This window comes from Alligator mississippiensis, chromosome 6 (genome assembly GCF_030867095.1).
Source record: "Alligator mississippiensis isolate rAllMis1 chromosome 6, rAllMis1, whole genome shotgun sequence".
NCBI classification, from domain to species: Eukaryota; Metazoa; Chordata; order Crocodylia; family Alligatoridae; genus Alligator; species Alligator mississippiensis.
Genome location: NC_081829.1, coordinates 99128712 through 99148635, shown reverse-complemented (window position 1 = coordinate 99148635; position 19924 = coordinate 99128712). Strand labels below are relative to the sequence as shown.

General features: G+C 52.5%; 1 protein-coding gene across 1 annotated transcript in view; it reads left to right on the top strand.

Moving 5' to 3' along the window:
- The first annotated feature begins 1437 nt into the window (after positions 1 to 1437).
- Positions 1438 to 19924, top strand: part of WBP1L (WW domain binding protein 1 like) — a 71600-nt gene continuing 53113 nt past the window's right edge. The window contains exon 1 of the mRNA XM_059730207.1: positions 1438 to 1518. Coding sequence (XP_059586190.1) covers positions 1456 to 1518 — 63 coding nt within the window. The 5' untranslated portion in view covers positions 1438 to 1455. The remainder of the gene's footprint in view (positions 1519 to 19924) is intronic.

Genomic DNA, 19924 nt, shown 5'->3' with positions numbered 1-19924 from the left:
TTGCAGCTTGGCTGCTCAGAAGTCCTTTGCCTCGCACGTGGATTTGGGTCTTGCTGAGAGCAACCCCAGCAGAGAGAAGCTAAGGGCAGGCTGGAGAGGCAGCACCGCAGATAGCAGGAGAGAATGGAAGAGAGAAGGAAAAAGGCAAGTGCCACAGCCTGGATACCTGACACCAGGGGAGCTGAGTAACCCAAACCTCTTCACATTTCTTTTTCAGGTGTACCGTGTGCCTTGTCAGCTGCTGAATATCCTGGAGTTGCAAGCTTTCCTTGAGTGGAAATATGCAGCTGTATATAACAAAAGCTGAGATCCTGATGTATGATCCTATATGACCCCCTTAGTCCTGGGTCTGCAGCCTAAAAGGGCCAAACATGTACCCGAACCTGGTGGCTTGTTGGCCAAGCGCCTGTGCTATACTTCAGTCCTGGCTCTGGGCATTGACCTCTGGGGAGACGCGGAGAACAAGGGGTGCCGTTCAAGCTCCGGCGTCTCTACCCCTTCAGACCCACCGATGCTCCCTGAACGTGGCCGCCTGCCAGGAGAAGTTGAGAAGCTCACAGTGGTTCATTTGAGCCACTAACGAGCATGTAGGTGCTCCCTGCAGGCTTCCTAGGCATCTCCCCCAGCTCCCTTGCACTTGAAATGCTTGCTTCCTCAGCCTGACGAACGATGTTGAAACCTGAAAGCTTGCTACGAATTTTTTCCAACTATTTGAGTTGCTGTAATAAAAGATATCGCATTTACCTAGAGAGCCTTAGCCTGAAAATGCATGAGGATCACATGCCAGGCTGGCGGCAACGGGCTGGGGGCAAGGTGGACACCATCCCCTGCCCCCTGGGGTGTGGGCTGTGCCCTCGTGCTACCTACAGCACCCGCTTTAGTTGGTCTACATGGTGCAAATCTAGCCCGCTTCCTACTCGGTAGGCAGAGAGCCAGAGCGGTGCTGGGGAGGGGGCTGATTTGACTTCACATAGATGAGTGAGGCCAGCTCAGCACTGTGCACGTGAAGGGCATAAGGGGCAGCTGGTGAGGCTGGACAGGGTCAGGGGGAGCCCCGAGGCTGCTGGAGTGGGCGCAGGTTGGCACACGTGTGTCGGGGAAGACCCAGGCGGGCATAGCAGCACGTGCGGTGCCAGGGGAGCCAGAGGCCCAGGCTCGTGGGGCTGCCTGCCCCTTTAAACGCAGCCCCTTCCGCCACACCCAAGATGGCGGCCGCCCCCGCTGCGCCCCGCCACACTCAACATGGCGCCTCCCCCGCCCCGCCCCCTCGGCTTTGTCACGAGTGGCAGCGGCGCCCGCCAATGAGCGCCGGAGCGGGGGGGCCCGCCGCCCAATGGGCGAGCGGCGTGGGCGGGGCGGCGGCTGGGGTGCCCAGCTGCTGCCGTCCCGGGCCGCAGTCTGGCTGGGGCGGCGGGCCGGGGGGTGGGGGGGATGGAGACGCGGCTCCTCGGTGCCATGGCCCTGCTGCTCGTCCAGGCCCTGCCGGGGGGGCTGCCGGCCAGCGCGGAGCCCGCCCAGGTAGGGGGCGGGGCCTCGGGGGGCGGGGCCTGGGGGGGTCCCAGGGTGGGGGCAGGGCTGGAGGGTCCTGGTTTGGGGGGGCAGGGTTGGAGGGTGCCTATTTTTTGGGGGGGCTTGCCTGGTTTTGGGGGTGCCTGGTTTGGGGGGTGGGGGGTCCCTGATTTTGTGGGGGCAGAGCTGGGGGTCAGGGCGCCCGGCTTGGGGGGGGGGCAGAGCAGGGGGTGGGGATGGCGGTACCCGGTGTTGCGGGGTGGCAGGGGAGGCGGCGGCGGCAGCGAAGCGGTTGGCAGATGTCGTCCCCGTGTCACGCGTGTGCGTGTCTTCGCGGCCGTGCTTGGAAACGTTTCTGTGCGTGGTTTTGGGCGGCGTGTGCACGCGTGCGCACGGCGCGGTACGACGGCTGCCGGGCTGGAGCGCTTCATCTCTGCGGGACTCTCTAGACGTGGTCCCGTGCTTGCAGGAGCAGGCCTCCCCGTGACTGGGAACACCGGGCGGCTCGGCTCAGGCGGCGTGTCCTCCGCGTGGGGGGCTGCCACGTTGCGTGTCCTCCGTGGTTCGCCGCCGGTCCCGTTTTAATTGACTCGAGCGACGGCGTTTCTAATGGCAGCTAATGGCAGTCGCCGTCTCAGTTGCGTTGGAAAGACGAGCTCCGCTGGTGGTCTTCTGGTCAATGGCAGCACTGCCTGATAAGAGCAACAGCTGCTTACCAGCAACAGGAGCCGTGTGCTGGCTCCCTACGACCCCAGCGGCTCTCACCAACAGCAGGGCCTTGATGTGCAGATGGTATTCCCAGAAAGTTGGGAAGCCTGTGCCCCTTTGCACGCTGATAAGATGTTGTACGCCCCGCAAAGAAAGCAAAAGACAGTCCCTGGCCTCGAGAACTTGCAGTCCGGGAATGATAAGTGGATTAAACAAAGAGGAAGTAGTAGGGGAGGGCGACGCAGCAGGCAAACAAGCTGTCTTTGACTGGCTGTGCAGGTTAGGTTGTACGTTTAATCTTTTAAATCAACACACCAAAAACAAAATATAAAAGCAACCAGACCTGGACGCGTCTGGCATGCGGGAGTGGGGCGGAAGACAACGGGAGGGGAGCGTTTCTTGGCAGGGTGTGCTTCCTGTGGGGAGCAGATAAATGCAAGGACATCTCTCTTTGCTTTCCTTTGCATAGTTTATCGACTTAAAACTCCTTTGGTCTGACTGTTTCGGTGTGCATTTGTATCTCAGATACCTAGTATTATCTTGCTGCCTTCTACAAATTAACATCAGATCTGAAGTCCTGAAGAGGCGGTGGCCAAAAACCCCTTTTCCTATCCCTGCCTATATGCCACCTGTCACTCGAGCTGTCATTCCTCCATTGGGCGCTATACGTATGCTCAATTTGGGACATCTGATTTCTTTCTGTGGCTTTATAACTAACAGTCTCCACGTGAACCACGTTCCACGAGACTGAACTGCATGCAAAGTGTGAAGAGCTCTGTGCTCCTCTATGGCAATAATTTGAGACGAACAAAAATCTAGCAGAGGATAATATTGCTGAGAGGACCTGTTTGGTAAATGGTAATTTCATTGAAGTAAATGCTGTAGTTCGGGGGTTGATTCTCCCTTCTCTACGTAAGGGAGAGGCTGGATCCCTGCTTGTGAGGGAAGAGCTCGACTCCAAGCAGAGCGCTCTGGTGAGCCCCTCCATCGCACGGCATCGTGGCCTCTGGTGAAACCTCCCTCGTGCACATATAGGTGAAGTGAAGGGACCGGCCCCTTTGTAGACTCCAAGCGGACTCTGTTGCCCTCGCCACATTTAGGCAGTAGGTGAAGTTATCCCTGTGCATATGGAGATTATATCGACATCTTCAAGTGCATTGGGGTCTTTCAGAAGGAAGGTTGCGATCTCCATGCTGAAACGTTTGTTTTTGGCTTGCTGATTTCTGCAGTTGTTGGCAGGAGACAGCGAAGATCAAAGTACGTTCTGGCCTCGCTCAGAACGGGAGCCTGTAAATCACTCTCCGAGTGGCGTGTAGGACTCCTCGTGCTGTGGCGGCTGCACCACGGCCAAACTCCGGGCACGGCCGTGGCATCTGGGTGTCTCACGTCTCCGGGTCCGTTGCTTCTTCTGCAAGGATGTCTACGTTCATTCGTTAGAGCTCTGCGGCAAATGCAGTATCTGACCTGAACGCGTGTCGTGGCTTCTGGGTGGGGGCTGTGGAGGACTTGGGGCTGCTTCCTAACTTGGGCTCTTAACGATCTTGCTGAGAATCCACTTCCAAAACCCACTTGGGTTAATTAAAAACAACCGAGAAGCTTCCTGGAATCCGACGCAGACGGCGCTTACATGGCTGTGTTCCGGCAGGGAGCCGTCACGGTGCCGTGGCCGTCGGCCACAGCTAGACGATATGCTCTTTGATCCTCGGGGACTGCTCCACGCCAAGAAGGGTCAGGCCAGGTCAGGACGGGAAGCATCGATGCCGTTCTCCAGCAGGTGGCAATCTTCCCTCCGAGTGCCTGCTCGGCCGTGCCGGTGGATGCATCTTCCCGACTGCGGTCGAGACCCCGGCCGGTCGGGAATTGAGCATCCCTCGGCCATTTCTAACAAGGCAGGGACTCCGCGCGCTTCCCCAGGGGATAGGTGTTTGGCCTGCTTGAAATCCAGGGGCATGTTTCCAGTCCAGACATCGACGCCTGTCCTCTGTCACTTCTCGTGCGTTTGCAGCGATCGTGTTGTGTAGCGCTGCCGTGCGCTTCCAGATCCGTGGCGGGGCGGAGACTAGCCGTGGCTGTGTTTCAGTGGTATTTGAAGAGAGAGGCCAGTGATTTGCCTTGGCCTAATTACCCCTGTGGACTAGCGGGGTTAAGCGCATCTGTTTCTATTGCCAGCATCAGGCAAGCGACTGATATGGCTTGCGGTGCTTCTGACCCAGTGTTTTTCCAGCTACTCAACTGGGTTGACCAGTCCAGCATTGGGCTCCGACTCTGGAGCAACAGCAAATTCCTTTAATAGCTGTGCCATCACACCCTAATTCCCGCGTGCGCAAGGGCTTGTGTTTTAGGTCGTTCAGAGAGAGTTTGGAAGCCTTCAAGGTAGCAGGCCTTACACAGAGTCAACGTAGGATTGTCCTCTTCAAGCTATTTTAGAGAGAAAACGGGTGGGATTAAATAGACCAGTTTAATCCTGGCAGAAGATGACAGCGGGGTGCTTTAGGGTTTCACTTGAGGTCTCCTGTTGTCTCATCCCTACTGACGACCTGGAGGCAGGAGGAGCAGTGAGACGATGAGCTTTGCAAGTCGCACAAAGCTGTTTAGTCAGACCCGGAGAAAACCGAGGGGAAGTGGGACCCGAACAACCTCGGTGAACGAGCAACACAATGGCAGTGAAATTCAGTAATGCTCTTCATAAAGTAATGACTATTATGGGACAGGGTGACGGGGAACTGAAACTACTCAAAACTCCTTCTGGTGGACTGAATTAACACAGTCAACTCGGGAAAGGGATCTGGGGGTCAGTGTGGGCAGCTCAGCAAAACCCCCCTGGGATGGGGAACATTATTGATAACAGGGACAGTGTGTACAACAGGACTGATTATTCACATATAAAAGGATATGGCTGAATAAGGTGGGGCTCAGAGGAGGGCGGCAAGAATAGTCACAGGTCCTGGCGAAAGCTTTTGTATGACAAGAGATTGAAGAGTGCGGGGTCGCTTCGTTCAGGAGGAGACAAATGTTGTAGAGAGGTTCTGATAAAAGCATATTTAGCACGGGACAATGTAGATGAGGTTGGGCCAGACCGCCTCCCTGCCTCTTGAGGCAAGAGCCAGTGAAATGATTCCACATATTATTATAATTGCACCCACACAATGATCAGTCCGGGTTATTATTTGACACAGAACTAGGCTGTAGTTCTTCTGGCTGCAGAAAGGTTTTGGGGCCAGGAATTTGGCAAGATTGAAAGAGGGATTGGATGCTTACAGAGACCTCGTGGATGCCCCGCGGTGGTAATGGTGTCGAAGCTTGGAAGGGCTGTCACACCTGGTGCTTAAACCCTAAAGCGAGTCTCGGAGATCTATGAGCTGCGTTGAGAACCAACACGTGGGGCAGATCATGCTACGTCTGCATCCTAAATGATCTGTCTGTTGCATGGTTCCTGCGTCTTCCCTGGAGCACTGGTGTTGGTTGCTATCAAGGTTTGCCTCTTTCTGCATTGCATGCTTCTCGTTTCAACTCATCTCCCCTGGCGCCGGACTATGGATGCAGCACTGCTGGGCGAGTGTTTCAGCTTTGGTCTGTACGGGGCAAAGGAAGGATGTAGGAGACGTGGAGTTTCAGCAGCACTTTCTGATCCTGGGAAGATGACAGCAGCCTTCATGCAGGTTCGGTCATGGCGGAGTGGAGACGCTTATTGCTGGGTGCAGATTATCCGAGGGTAGACCAGTGCTTCTGGTGCAGAAGTGCCCTCATCCTCATGCCCACCTGGATGTCTGCAGTGGTCCCACAATATCCTCGTGAGGACTCGGAGCTTCACGGAGCTCTTCGAGGAGCGAGTGCCTACTTTCCAAACCATGCTACATGAGCAAGGGGAAATGCATCTGTCCAGAAGCAGGTGGCTGTTGCCATCTGGAAGTTGGCCATCCTACATGGGTCCACAGCTACCCAGTTCAGGGCTGGCAGTCAGCTGTTAGTGCTGTGGCCACGGGGGCTTGCAAGATGGTTATTCATGTGGTGTAACCCACGCGTCGGGGATATAATTAGCACACCTTGAAATAGCAGCTGGCTTTGAGAGAATGGCCTCCTCCAAGTGCACAGGGCTCAGCGATGGTACTCACGCCTGTAGTTTGCCAGCTGTAGGGAGCACAGTGAGCATGTCAACCAGAAAGGACCTTGTTTGATGGCTTTGGCAGCCTTGGTTGCCCTTAGAAGCGGGTTTGCGAGGCATCAACATGCAAAGTTGTTGGAAGGGGCATGAGACAAGTGTGCTGAGGAGAGCTGGCATGTGTCCGCTTGGACAAACCAGAGGCCTTACTCCCTCCAAATAATGTGGCTGTCTGCCCTCACTTACGTTGCCCGTGGCTCGTGAAGCCATGACCATCAAGCTGTGGGCGACGGCAGTTTTAATTAAAAGCACTCACCAGTTGCAGGACCGTAATGCATGCTGTTGGTGGGCTGCAGGTGAGATGATGCCACCTACAAAACCATTTGGGACACCAGCGTGGCCAGGGCCACCCGGGCCGTGGTGGTCTGCTGCACCTTGAACAGTTCCCACTGGGAGAAGGGGGAGCAGTTTTGCCTGGCGTGGTCTCAAGACGCTGCCGGTTTGCAGGCCAGAAAGCGCATCTGTCGTCACTGGGACTAGTCCAGGCGAGCGAGGGGAATAAAGAAAGCCTTGTGCCCCAATCCTTGCTTGGCAGCGTGACATAGGTAAGGGCCTGTGGTTCTTGCCGTGCTGTATGCAGGTGACTCTATCAGCTGTTTCCTTTCCGTGGTTAATAAACGTTGTGGTTACAGCATCCTGACTCCTTTCTTTCCTGGGAATTCACATGCCGAGGCATTTTGCAGCCAAACCAAAGTTATTAAAACGGTGCCAAGATACCAAGTCGGGTTTAGAAACTGCTGCTGCCTACCAGCTGCCCGCAAGCGAATGGCAGCTCGGAGTGCGTCAGTGCATGGGTGGGCAGAACCAGCCCTTTAAAGTGCTGCTGAAGTTGACGGTCGAGGTGTGTCTTTTCCTCCCGGAGACAGCAACGCGGGGTAGGCCAGCCAGCTTGCATCTGCCTGCTCCGGTTCACGGAGCGGTCCATAGCCCCTTCCACCCCGAGTTGTCCAGTGGCTGCCTTGGGGTACCCTGGAAGAGGGCTTGCGGGTGTTGGTGCCTGAGCTGAACGGTTGCTCGGGCAGCTTCTTCTGCAGAGCGCAGTTGTGCTCCCTTGTCCTTTGGCCACATGCTTGCACAACCGTCCTCTTCTCTGTTGGCTTTGTCCCTCTCTCCTACTCCAGGAGGCCTTCTGTCCTTCAGTGGGTCGTTGGAGCCTGTGCCCTCTCCGTGCTGACATCTGGGCTGTAGCCTGGCAGAGTTGCACGGTCCAGGGAAACGACCAACCTGTGCTCTCCCTCTCTCCACACCTCCACTTCGCTCCCTTGCCCCCACGTTGTGCGTCGTTGCAAAACCAAGGTTCAGCAGTTGTGTAAACTCAGGATGCTTTTATTTCATCTCTGTGCACACGCTATTCAGGAGCGCCTCTGAGCCATCCCAAAGACACAATACGATAAGAATTTCAGTTTTAATGACTTGGGAGGGAGCATGTTAGTGTCTGAGACCAGGGCTGAGCCATGGTCGGGCAAGAGGCCCATTACCAGTATTGCTTTTGACCTTGTTTCAGGCTGAGACAGTAATTTGCTGGAAGCCCCAGAGTAGAAGAGGGAACTACTTTTCCAGGCTGGTGGAGCAGATCCGTCTGCCTCTGCAAAGGAGCCTTCTTGTCACCTGCTGACTGAGCAGCATATTAAGGAGCAGGGAGCTGGTGAGCTGCAGCGGCAGCCGTTGGAGGCTTTGCCCGTGAATCTCAGCAAACCTCTTGAGTTTCTCCTGCATGAAAAAATTCTCCGGCGCTCCCTGCCAGAAGCAGGGGAAGATTCAGACGAGCTTTATCAGGATGCTCAACTAGCTTGCAGAGGCTTTGCTAGGCTCAGTGTGGACTCGGACTGAATAGCTTACAACAAATGCATAGGACGGGGAGGGGGGGGTCCAAGTGCTATTGTCCACAAGAGTGTTATTCTTTGCTTCATACAGACATTGGACTGTCCTGGGACAGTGCTGCCGTGGCATTGTGACTTACCAGTCTGTGGTATGACGCTCCCAAGCCCTATGCAGTCGTGCTTGCCAAGTCTGTCTTCATCTCGTGGGAGGGTCTATCATGAGCGGCACATTTCAATCTTGCCCCTGCTTAGAAGTCCTTTCTGTTCATGCATGAAAAGGTGGAGGAAAGGGGCTCCAGGCCTGACTCCCCTCCCGGCCCTGCTGCAGTTTCTAGTGCAACAACATGCTCCAAGCGGCTCCATGGGTCCGTCCCTATGTGCATGCTCAGAGGGGAGGGATTTCCAGGTTACGACCAAGACAGCTGTTCTGGAGGGTGTTGCATTTTGATGGGAGGCTTTTGCTGCATCCTGGGTGGAAGCCAGGCAGTTCACATAGAGCACCTTTCCTCTGCCACGGGTTACCCAGAGCTGTGAGCTGGTAGCGCTCGGCTGTTCAGCTAAGGGGCAGGACACAGAGCAAGTGGCTCCATGTGCAATGGTTAAATGGTGACCACCTGTATAGAAACTGGCAGGCCGCTTCCAGGACGTGGGAGGCAAGGGGGAAGCCAAACGATCACGAAGTTTGGAATAAGCAGGGGTTGGGAATTACGGGATGCCTCTAGCGGGCCTACTCCGGTTTCTCGCTGCAAAGTGGATGGGTTAGGGTCGCCTTAAACACTGGCTTTTACCCCCATACCCAGGTAGGTTAGGCAGCAAATGTTCACCTCCATGGACTTGTGTGAGTGCATGTGTAATGGGGTCTTTGGACTAAATCTGAGCAAGTGAGCATCTGTGTGTGTGTGTGTGTGCATGCTGATGCGTGCGCGTGCGCACACACATATAATTTTAGTTGGTAAGTTGATTTTTTTTTTTTAGTTGATGTATCTAACATTTTAAGCAGGCAGGGTAGGGGTGTGGTATATATAAAAATAAATAAATAAATAAATAAAATCAGCTTTGATTAGTCTGTAAGGTGCAAGCCTACCCTGCCTTCTACTTGACTTCAAATGAACTTGGCTAACCATGTCTCTCTGGATTAATTGAGCCTGCTGCATAGACCCCCTCGCAGCCAGGCGGTTGGACTAGATGGACCCCGTGTCCAAACCAGGATCATGATTGTCTTGTTATAAAGCTGTTAACTCAGTTTTAAAGAGAAGAGGAATGAGACAAAATTCTCTTCCAGATAGGACTGTCTTTGGGTCTGGGAGTCTGTCTTTATGCAGTTGGAAAGTATCTTTTTTTTTTTGGCTTCTCCTATACATTTTGGGTGCCTGAGTGTTGAGTCCTAGATTATGACTGGCGTTTCTTTCTTGTCACTTATGTCCCTTCTCTTATCATTGGCTGTCATGTTTCTGCAGAGTGAACACTTGGAGGGCTGAGTTTATATAGAGCTGTCGTTGAGATACCCTGCCCGCTGCCGTGTTAGGTTATGGCTTTGGCTAGGCTGCCGTCCTGCAGAGAGGGACCTGGGGGTTACAGTAGATCACACGCTGAATACGAGCCAACAGCGGACTGGTTTTTTTGCAACAGAAACCAGCAGCATCCTGGGTTGTGTTGCAGGAGCGTCCCTTGCAAATCCAGGGCAGGGATTCTTCTGGTCTGGTGAGGTCTCGCCTGGAGCAGCGTGTCCAGTTTTGGGCCCCGCACTTCAAGGAGGATGTGGACAGGTTGTCCAGCAAAGATCAGCCACAATTAGGGGCATGGAAGCACGACTCACGAGGAAAAGCCGAAAGAACTGGGGTTATTTAGTCTGGAGAAGAGAAGACTGAAGGGCTGCATCCAGGCGAGTGCGGACATTTGTTTTCCCAGGGACAAGTGACACCTTGTGCCACTGCTGCTTGTCCCTGGGGAATGCCTGTGCCACACACAGCCTGGCACGGGGCAGGTTACCCCGGGTGGGGTAGGGGAGGCTGGGGCCAACAACCGCGTGACCCTAGCAGCCTTACCTGGGGAGCTGCAGCCGCGGCGCTCCTGCGGCTGGGGGCCTGGCCAGCAGCTGGAGCCGGCTAGGCTCTGGGTTTGGGTGGTGTGTGCTGCTGCCACGTGGACTGCCCCACTTCTTTTTTTGGCGTGGGGTTTTTTTTGACCCTGGGATCTGCAGCACCACCTACCGCACGTCCTCGCTCGTTTGGACGTGGCCAAGAGGGGCATTTGATAACAGCCTACAAATACTTGAAGGACAGTTGCAGAGAAGGGTGGACATGGGCTTTTCTCCGTGGCCACAGGGGACCGGACTAGGATCAACGGCCTCAAATTGCAGAAGTGGAAATGGAGGTTGGAAATTCGGAGGAACTTTCCGACTCTGGGGGTGGTCAAGCGCTGGGACGGGCTGCCTAGAGAAATTGTGCAATCTCCAGCCTTGGAAAGTTTCAAGAGCAGGTTGGACAGACGCTTGCCTGAGATGGTCTAGTCAGGGGAGATCCTGGCCTGAGCTGGGGGCTGGACTTGATGACCTTGTGAGGTCCCTTCCAGCCTGACTTTAGTATGATCCTATGTTGACTTCTGTCTCATAAAAAAGGAACAGGCTTCAGTAGCAGTAAGCTTTCGTTTGCCTCTTTAAGTTTCTTGTGATCTAAAGCTTAGATAAAACCGCATTTGCAGACATTATTTATCACCACTGATTATATTGCATTTACTAAGACTTACGTATTTCAGCTCAGGCAAAGTCTGCTGCAAATTGCAGTCAAAAATAGAAGCTAGTTCTGAACTTATTGCCTTCGCTCTTTATGCCTGCTCTTTTTCTGTTTGCCAGCTCATGATCACTTTCCTCTCTCTCCTGTTAATTTTCTTGCATCTTTTACGCTTAATATCCCCCATTATGTTTCTGGTTCGTTAGCTTATTCGAGGTTTTGCTGTTCCGGCCTGTCCTTGAAAGCCTGTCCTTGCTTTGGCTTGACAGAGAGGGTGTAGCAGGGGTGAGGCCATGAGACGAGGAGTCAGGAATTGTGCAGCCTGTTCCTAGCTTGGCACCGACTTACTGCATGTCCAAAGGCAAATCCCTTGACCTCTGGTGACTCTAGTATCCTCACAGGAAAACCATGCCTGCCTGCCTCATAAGATGACTTAGGTAGGTCCAACATTTAGTCCCGTCTCATCCCTTTCCAAGGTAGAGCCCAACTAGACTTAATGCGGTGACTGAAGCAGGCACTTTCTCAAGAGAAGGCAGGGTAGATTTGCACCTTGTATACACTAAGTCAGAGATATACAGCATAAGCTTTTGTAACCTCAAGCTCCGAACTTTCTCAATAAGCATCCAGCTTGCTGAAACTGGAGAAATGCTGTACCAAGACTGGGTTTCCAGGTGTTCTTAGGTTGTGGGAAATGAGAAAACTCCATTATTGCATTGCTCTTTGAGCTGCCTTGCCTCACACCTATTACCACATAGCTTTGGCCTGGAACAAGGAATAATTGAGATTTCAAGGTTGTATTCCCTGAGCTGACAAATCCCAGCCTGGACTTTGTGATGATTGGTCTTTAATAGAGCAAATACTTTCTTCCTGCGTTGGAGATGTCCACATAGGTAGTGCGATATAGCACCTTGAAGCAAAATCCTTCTGGCTGTGGCACCCAGCCTCCAAGATTTTAGAAAAAGGGGGAGCTGAGGCATTATATAGCCCCTGTATGTCCTAATGACACTTGAATAAATGTGATGTTAACCAGTAAATGTTTTGGCTTTCCCTGTCCGGGTCAGTGTGTAAAACCTGGAGCTGGGATGCGGCCATGGCAGGAGAATGAATGAAACTCTCTCCAATCTTTCCAGCTTTTTTGACCAAAGCTTAAGGGAAGTGAAGAATATTATGGCTTATAATTTAAGAACCCTTTATCAAGAAGCAATGCTAAATCAGTTTACTGATAATAAGTGTGGACTACTTAATATATTTTTATATACTTCATCCTTTACCTGTATTCTCTGGACCATCATGGCTACAACAGTACTGCGACCCTGCTATAGTAAGGGAAGAGCGAAGTTGTGGTTGTGATGGTCCAGAAATTAATTAATTAATTAACTTTCAGTGGGATTCACGCTCCTAAAACATGGTGTATTCAGGACTTCTCGGGCAGAATACTCTTTACTAGCATATAACAACAGTGCACAACAGTTGAGGACAGACACTGAAGAGGAAACTGCATCCGGGTGAAATCATCAGGGATGCTGGATGTAAATGTGCAAAAAAGTATTGGCCTTACCACTATTACTCATGCAAAAAAAAAAGTGCCTTTGTATCTTTTAATGTCCCGGTAAGTGGCTATACCTTGATAGTGAATGTAGTGCAAAAAACAGCAATATTGCTGTATTGGTGCAAGCCCGACTGGAAAGAAGTGGAAAAAATAACCCTTGAGCAGTTAGGTGTAGCAATAGCTTAGAAGAAAGGGGTAGAACTGGATTTAGGACAGATGCGATAGATCAGCAAGGAGCAGCGTGTCCCCTGAAGCACTAAAATCGGTCAGGTTATAATTGTGGGTTTGAAAAGAACGGCACAGCCAGTGAGCTGCGGCTCTCCCGGGAAAACACTGCTGCAGGGGTCAGGCAGAGGCTGCAGCTGGATTGAAAAAACACTAAATAATTGCAGGAGTGGGAACACGTCTTCCTGGTTTTGAACAGGATGAGCTATCGCGCTGTCAGAAGCCAGCATGCGCAAGCATCCATGTTTTGCAGTCCGTTGTACATGTGATGACTGATTAAGCCTCCCCCACCCCCACGCAGCTGTGCGGCCTATGAAGGCAATGCCTTGCACACCCCTCTGGCCTTGCACACCCCTCTGACCTTGCACACCCCTCCGGCCAGCAAGGCTGCAGAGGGGTGGCATCCTGCCTTTGACAGCTGGACCCCCTGCCCTCTCCTCTCCATCCCCTCTGAGGGTGGGAAGGGGCCCAGCTGCAGATTGTGCCTTTTGGGCAGGAGAGAAGGGGAAGTTGCTGGGGCCAATGCAGCTTATGCAGAAGCAGAGGAGGAAGAGCAGGCCAGCAGCTGTGGCCTTCTCAGAGGCTTGAAGAGCCCGCTTGCACCTCCCGCACTAGGAAAGCAATTTGGGGCCCTGATCCCACATCCCTCAGTGGTCTCTCTCCCCTTTTGGGATCCCAGAGCTGTGGAGGAGAGCGGAGAGTCTTGTAGGGCACTAGTCGGGTGGCACCAGTACGGCGACTGGTCGTGCAAGCCTCGCTAAGGTAAGTGTAGCCTGTATTAGTTGAGTTTGGGAACAGCCAGCCCTCTAATGCCAGGAGCAATCTGGGCAAGGAACCCCTCAGCTCCCTTTTTGGTCACACACTGCAAAACTGCATCATTTGGTTCAGACCGGGGGGAACGCTCAGATACTTGAGTCTGGGTATAGGGGAAGGGTGGGAACAACAGGGGAAGTGTTCGAAACGCATCGCCCCGCCAAGCATGGGCTGGATATGGCATCCTTTAATCCTGTGACATCCAGCACACGGACACACCACCCCTCCGAGCATGGGCTGGGCATGGCATGCCTCGATCCTGTGACATCCAGCATGCGGAGACCATGTGTGTTAAGGTGCTGGAGTTACCTGCCTGCATTTGGAGATTAAATGCTCCAGTGGGTCCTGGGAACTGTTGGCTGTTGTACAGGGGGAGCTAATTTTACAAAGCCTGAAGACAACCATTCTCACAGCGGTTTTCCAGCTGAGATATAGCTTTCTAGGCGAGGGATGAAGACTTTATTTTATTGCGCAAACTTTTTTCTGTTGCTAGACGGTTACGCTCTGCTTTTGTGCAGCTTTGTTTCCATCAGTACATCTTTTGAACCGCTGTCCTTTTCCTTGGGGACCGTGTACTGTGTAAAACCATTGCTTGCCTTTCAGCTATCACCTTTCATTATCCCAGGAGTCTTTCTGAAGCAAAAGAATGGTCTTTCCTTATCTTGTGCAACCCAGGATCTTACACAGTTCAAGTCCCCTTGCTGAGTCTGCATTTGTCAGCAGTTTTCCCCAGCCCCGCACCAGACACGGAGCATGTTCCACGCTGCTCAGAGCCCTGGAGGGTGAAGTGTCTTGATGAACGTGCTAACCCTAGAGATTAGCGGACAGCTACTGGCAATGCTTAGGGTTGAGCAGCCAGGCCTTCAAGGAAGGGCTTTTTTTGTTCAGATGAGCTTTAAAAGAGCTCTTTACCCTTCTGCATGTTTTAAAAGCATAACTCACCTTTGCATGTGATCCAACCCTAATTTTCTATGATTACTGCCGTGCATTTGCATTTTCACAGATCTGCATTTTGCATATTGGCTCCTATTCCATCCAGGAGAGCGCACACAGCACCAGCAGACTCTGCCTGTGTCCCAAGAAGGGTGTTTGTGCCCGAAAGCGTGCAGAGAACCATTTTTCCAACTATTTAGTTGGCCTAATAAAAGCTATCACATTTACCCAAAGAGCCTTGTCTGATTTACCAATTCTATCGCAAACTCCCCAATTCTGGTTCTCACGGGGCCCTGCAAAGTCATCCCCCTCTGCCTCAGCCTGTCCGTTGGAGACAGCGAGCCAAATCCCGGCTGTACCTCCAGCAACGGGTGTTGTGAAATGAATTATGTAATTGTACAGCGTGCGCCGAGTTCAGCACGTTTTGGTCTCTTCTGCTCCGGAGCCTCGTGCGTTAGATTAGCTCTGTCCAGTTTAAGATGCTGTTAAGAATGAAGAAACGCTGGCCTTTTTTGTCGTAAGATGTTCCATTGCCTTGAATATTGCTGACAAATACTGTATACATTTGAGACTTAACAGGAGCTAAGAAAAAATACAGTAAAATAAATAGTCTTCAAGGCAGGGACCTTGCTGTCTCTGCTGCCCAGGCAGTCTCTCGCACGCTATGGTGCTACCATAAACCGACAATTGCATTTATAGTTCTGGAGCCCCCGACACACCAAGACATGGGGTATGTTTTGCATGCGGTGGAGGAGAAATCAGGGTGAAAGGTTTTCCTTTGCGCAGCTCTTAGTTTAATTAGATCCTACAGCGAAGTCAGGAGGGTGAACAACATCAATCACATTCCCTTTAAAGGCCGCGGTATGCCAAGTCACAAACTTGGGATGAAAACAGCAGGTTCAATCAGAGAGGCTGTGAGATGGGAGAAATGCAAATAAACAGCCCAGCTGTAGAGGGAATATGGAAGCCAACTAGCAGCATAAACTCTTTGTCAGTCCATCATTTGAGTGTGAAATATCCCGAACATCTAGCTTAGCTTGGACTGCCATTCGTTTCAGCTCCTTGGGAAGAGGGTCGCTCGATGCCGTCTCCCCGCAAAGCGAGGGGAGGAGGAAGGAAATCTCCAGAAATGTTTAGAAAGGGCGCTGCCGGTTTTCCCGTTGAAAACGAAATGGAAAAGCCTGCGTGCTTCTCGCGACTCATTGCTAGCTTGCATTTCGGTTTGGGCAGCGAAACTGGAAAGTTGGTTTCATTTTATAATTGGTATGTGCTAGCCGGCTGTGATGCTGCGCTCTTCGGGCTTCCAGCACTGCTGGAGAATCCGCCGCGCTTGCCAGAGATCTGGGCTTCTTTCAAAACACATTACTGCAAGCTGGATTTCCGTGGTAAACATCCTGTCCGACTTGTGCTGGCTTAAAAATACCAGCATCTGCACTCTTCCTTTGCTCACTTTCCCTTTGTTCAGGCGTGGTGGTAGTCTCTAGGGAGGAGATCTTTAGGCATGGAGCTTTACGAATAGTCAAAGGATAGCTTTTATAAACTTTGGGACCTGATGTTTGAGAGCATCCCTCTGATCTGCCCCGACACCGTTCCTCAGGTTGTAATCTGCAGCCAGGGTTGGCTGCTGGGTGGGGGGGAGTGCGGTGACCCGGTCTCATACCCCTTAAATTCCTCCTTCCAGTGGTGTAGTTGAAGGTGTGCAACCGGGGCATGAGCCCCGGTGAAGAGGGGTCCTGAAATGGAGCAGAGGGGTCGAGGTTTTGGCTCTGTAGCGATCAGGAGCCCCCTCCTCAGGCCCTTGCTTGCCCTTCCCTGCTGCTGCCAAGTTAAGGGCTTTGGATCTGTGCTTGCCCTAAAATTGTGGCGGCTGTGGGGCGAGGGGAGGGCTAACCCCACCTTCGCCCTCTTTTCAAAACCCTAGATCCGCGGTTTCCGCCCGGGTGGCCGACCTTGTCCCGTGCGAGCAGCGGAGGGGATCTAGGGCGTGAGAGCCAGTCTCCAAGTCACAAACAGTAGGGTATTATTTAGTGAGGAATAGTTAACAGAGTCGTTTGCTGGAGCATTCACATGCAAAAGGTCACTTTCCCGAGCTCGGGTGCAGCCGAAACGAGCGCGTTCTTTCTCAGCAAGCCAAGCCGAACCCGAGAGGCCACGACTATAATGAACGTAACTTTGTTCTCGGAGGAAAAATCCATATGAAATAAATATGCTTGGCACTCCCAAGCAATGTTTCCAGCCGGCGAAGTCGAGCGACTCTTGCCGACTCGGTGGTATTCGTTCTGCTGAAGCGCTGGTGGGTGGAGGGTGCCACAACTTGTTCTGTCACTCACAGGAGCTCTGTCTGAGCCGGCTCCTCTTCTATACATAGGGACTTGGCTCGCGATGGCTCTCGCACTTGGGGATCCTTAAGAAGTGATTGAAAGGCGTGTTCGCTGCTTCACACCTTGTTTGCGCGCTAGCGACTTCCTGCAGCCAAGCGCTCCTTCGCAAGGAGCACACGCCACTTCTTTTGGGCCCACGTTTCGACCTGTATTGAAATGCAGATTGGATAGGAAGCTGTCCGCCGGCTTCTGCGTCTGCAGGGGCGTGCGTGGCTCCGTGGACTTCCCGAGTGGCGGTGGTCCGCCGCCTGAGAAGGAAGCAGAAACGATCCTCTGGGTTTCCCACCTCTAGAAACACTGAGGAAGCAGCGTTCTCTGCCAAAGCACGGTAGAAAAACTCGCAGGGAAAGAGGTTTATTTTTGAGCTTCTAAGCTGCTTTCCGAAGATTGAGCAGATTATGGCATCCTTAAACTTGCTCTTTACTCCTTGCGGTTTGCCTTTTGGCCCAAGTTGGCACGGGCGCTGTGCTAAGATACGGCCTGTGTGCCGATGGAGGCTGAGCGTGCATGCCTTTCCTTTGGGTCCATCCGTGGCAGCGTCATGCCATGGACCCCGGGGGCTTGTTGGCTCTCCTGCAGTTCCCATATGATGCTACCAGATGTACTTTTGGTAGGGTCCCCTCTTTTCTGCAGACAGTCCTAGATGGGAGAATCATACGGTTGCTCGTTGTTGGAAATGCTCTTGGAGCTTTGCACGCAGTTTGTTTTCTCGGGCTCCCCCACGTTGGCAGAGGAGAGGCCGCAGGACAGAGCGTTTGTCTTGTGCTGCCGCCAGTGCATCTGCATGCATTTTTGAGCAGATCCAATGGTTCTGTTCTGCTCCATTCATTGTGGCACGTGGGCATCTTCCAGTAGCACAGCAAATACCAGTAGCCAGGATCTGCTATCATTTTCTTCTTTTTCTAATGGAGAAAATTATGCATAGATTAGACCCAAACATTCCCAGGTTCAGGCTGAGACTAGGATGAGGTTGAGCTGATTGAAGAAGGGCTGTGGACAGATGTAACTTTTTCAACCATGTTAAAAAGGGAGCAGGAGGCGGGCAGCTGTCAGCTGGTACAGGATCTATATTATGCCTGCGTGCTCCTAGAGGGGTACAATTGAGCTAAATTCCTGTTGTTTTAACCGTGAATGAAACAGGGTTAAAGTTGGGATGGTTTTGCTACGCTTCTAGGGGAGCATACAGCTGCAGCAGTTGCATCCTAACAGCGCCATTTGTTACCGCTATCATCCTTAGCTCCGTCAACATCCCCATCACTCCAGGTGCAGGTGAAGCTGATGGATTTGGGGGACTCTTGAGAATAGGGGTAGCCACATGGTCAGGAGGAGGGCGGTGGATTCGAGCCAGGCCAAAGCTTGGTTTCCTTTTCAGCCTGCAGCAGATTTCCCATCGATGTTGGTAGGTGGGCAGTAGGTTGAGGGGTCCTTGTAACTAAACTGTGCTCAGGACTTTATACTGAATCTGTAGTTATATCTGTAATTATACTGTAGTAGATTATCTGCTTCTCAGTTCATGACTGATTTCTTCTTCATCTTCCTTTGTTTCTGTCTGTCCTGCCCTTGTTGGGCTTCCCGGTACTTTGCCCGCCGTGACCTTATTTGTGCTCCCCTTCCAGCTGCTGCAGTGAACAACAGTAGGACATTGTGTGTGCATGTCGGAGCATCATTGCCGGGCATCGGAGTCAGCGCTGCGGTTAGATTAACACTGGACGGGGAAGTTCGTGGTTGTGAGTCATTGTTTAAAGTTGCTGACGGATGATGTGACTTCTGCTCACACTTGAAAGGTTGTCCTCAGCTCTGAGTGTTAGAAGCTGACGTTTTATTTTTAAATGAAAACTTTGGTTGCGCACGCTCCGGATGCCGTGTGAGCCATGTGAATAGATCATTCGTGGCCGATCTAGCCTTCAGGCTGTATGGTTGACACTGCTGTCATCTGCACACGTATGCCAGGCATGATGTTATTCGGGGAGTTGCACTTCAGGAGTATTCCTGGAAATGCCATCTGCTCCTGGTAATTCAGTTGGGCATCTCTCCTCGAAGAGCTGCCTCGATAGTCCGTGCCTGTGCATTGCTACGACGTGCTTTACGTGGGCAAGTGGAGAAGTTTGCTTAAACTTCAGTGAGAGCAGGATGTGACTGCTTGCCTGCTTTGCAGTGCGAGCTACAAGAAGACTGCAGCAGAACTTTGGGTGGCGAATTGGCTAGAGGGTCGCACCCAAAGAGTCGTGGTAGATGGGTTGGTCTCGACCTGGAAGGGTGTGGGCAGTGGGGTCCCGCAGGGTTCGGTCCTTGGACCGATACTCTTTAATGTCTTCATCAGCGACTTGGACGTGGGAGTGAAATGTACTCTGTCCAAGTTTGCAGATGACACAAAGCTATGGGGAGAAGTGGACACGCCGGAGGGCAGGGAACAGCTGCAGGCAGACCTGGACAGGTTGGACAAGCGGGCAGAAAACAACAGGATGCAGTTCAACAAGGAGAAATGCAAAGTGCTGCACCTAGGGAGGAAAAATGTCCAGCACACCTACAGCCTAGGGAATGACCTGCTGGGTGGCACGGAGGTGGAAAGGGATCTTGGAGTCCTAGTGGACTCCAAGATGAACATGAGCTGGCAGCGTGACGAAGCCATCAGAAAAGCCAAAGGCACTTTATCGTGCATCAGCAGATGCATGACGAATAGGTCCAAGGAGGTGATACTTCCCCTCTATCGGGCGCCGGTCAGACCGCAGTTGGAGTACTGCGTGCAATTCTGGGCGCCGCACTTCAAGAAGGATGCGGATAACCTGGAGAGGGTCCAGAGAAGGGCCACTCGTATGGTCAAGGGCCTGCAGACCAAGCCCTACGAGGAGAGACTGGGGCACCTGGACCTTTTCAGTCTCCGCAAGAGAAGGTTGAGAGGCGACCTTGTGGCTGCCTATAAGTTCATCACGGGGGCACAGAAGGGAATTGGTGAGGATTTATTCACCAAGGCGCCCCCGGGGGTTACAAGAAACAATGGCCAGAAGCTAGCAGAGAGCAGATTTAGACTGGACATTAGGAAGAACTTCTTCACAGTTCGAGTGGCCAAGGTCTGGAACGGGCTCCCAAGGGAGGTGGTG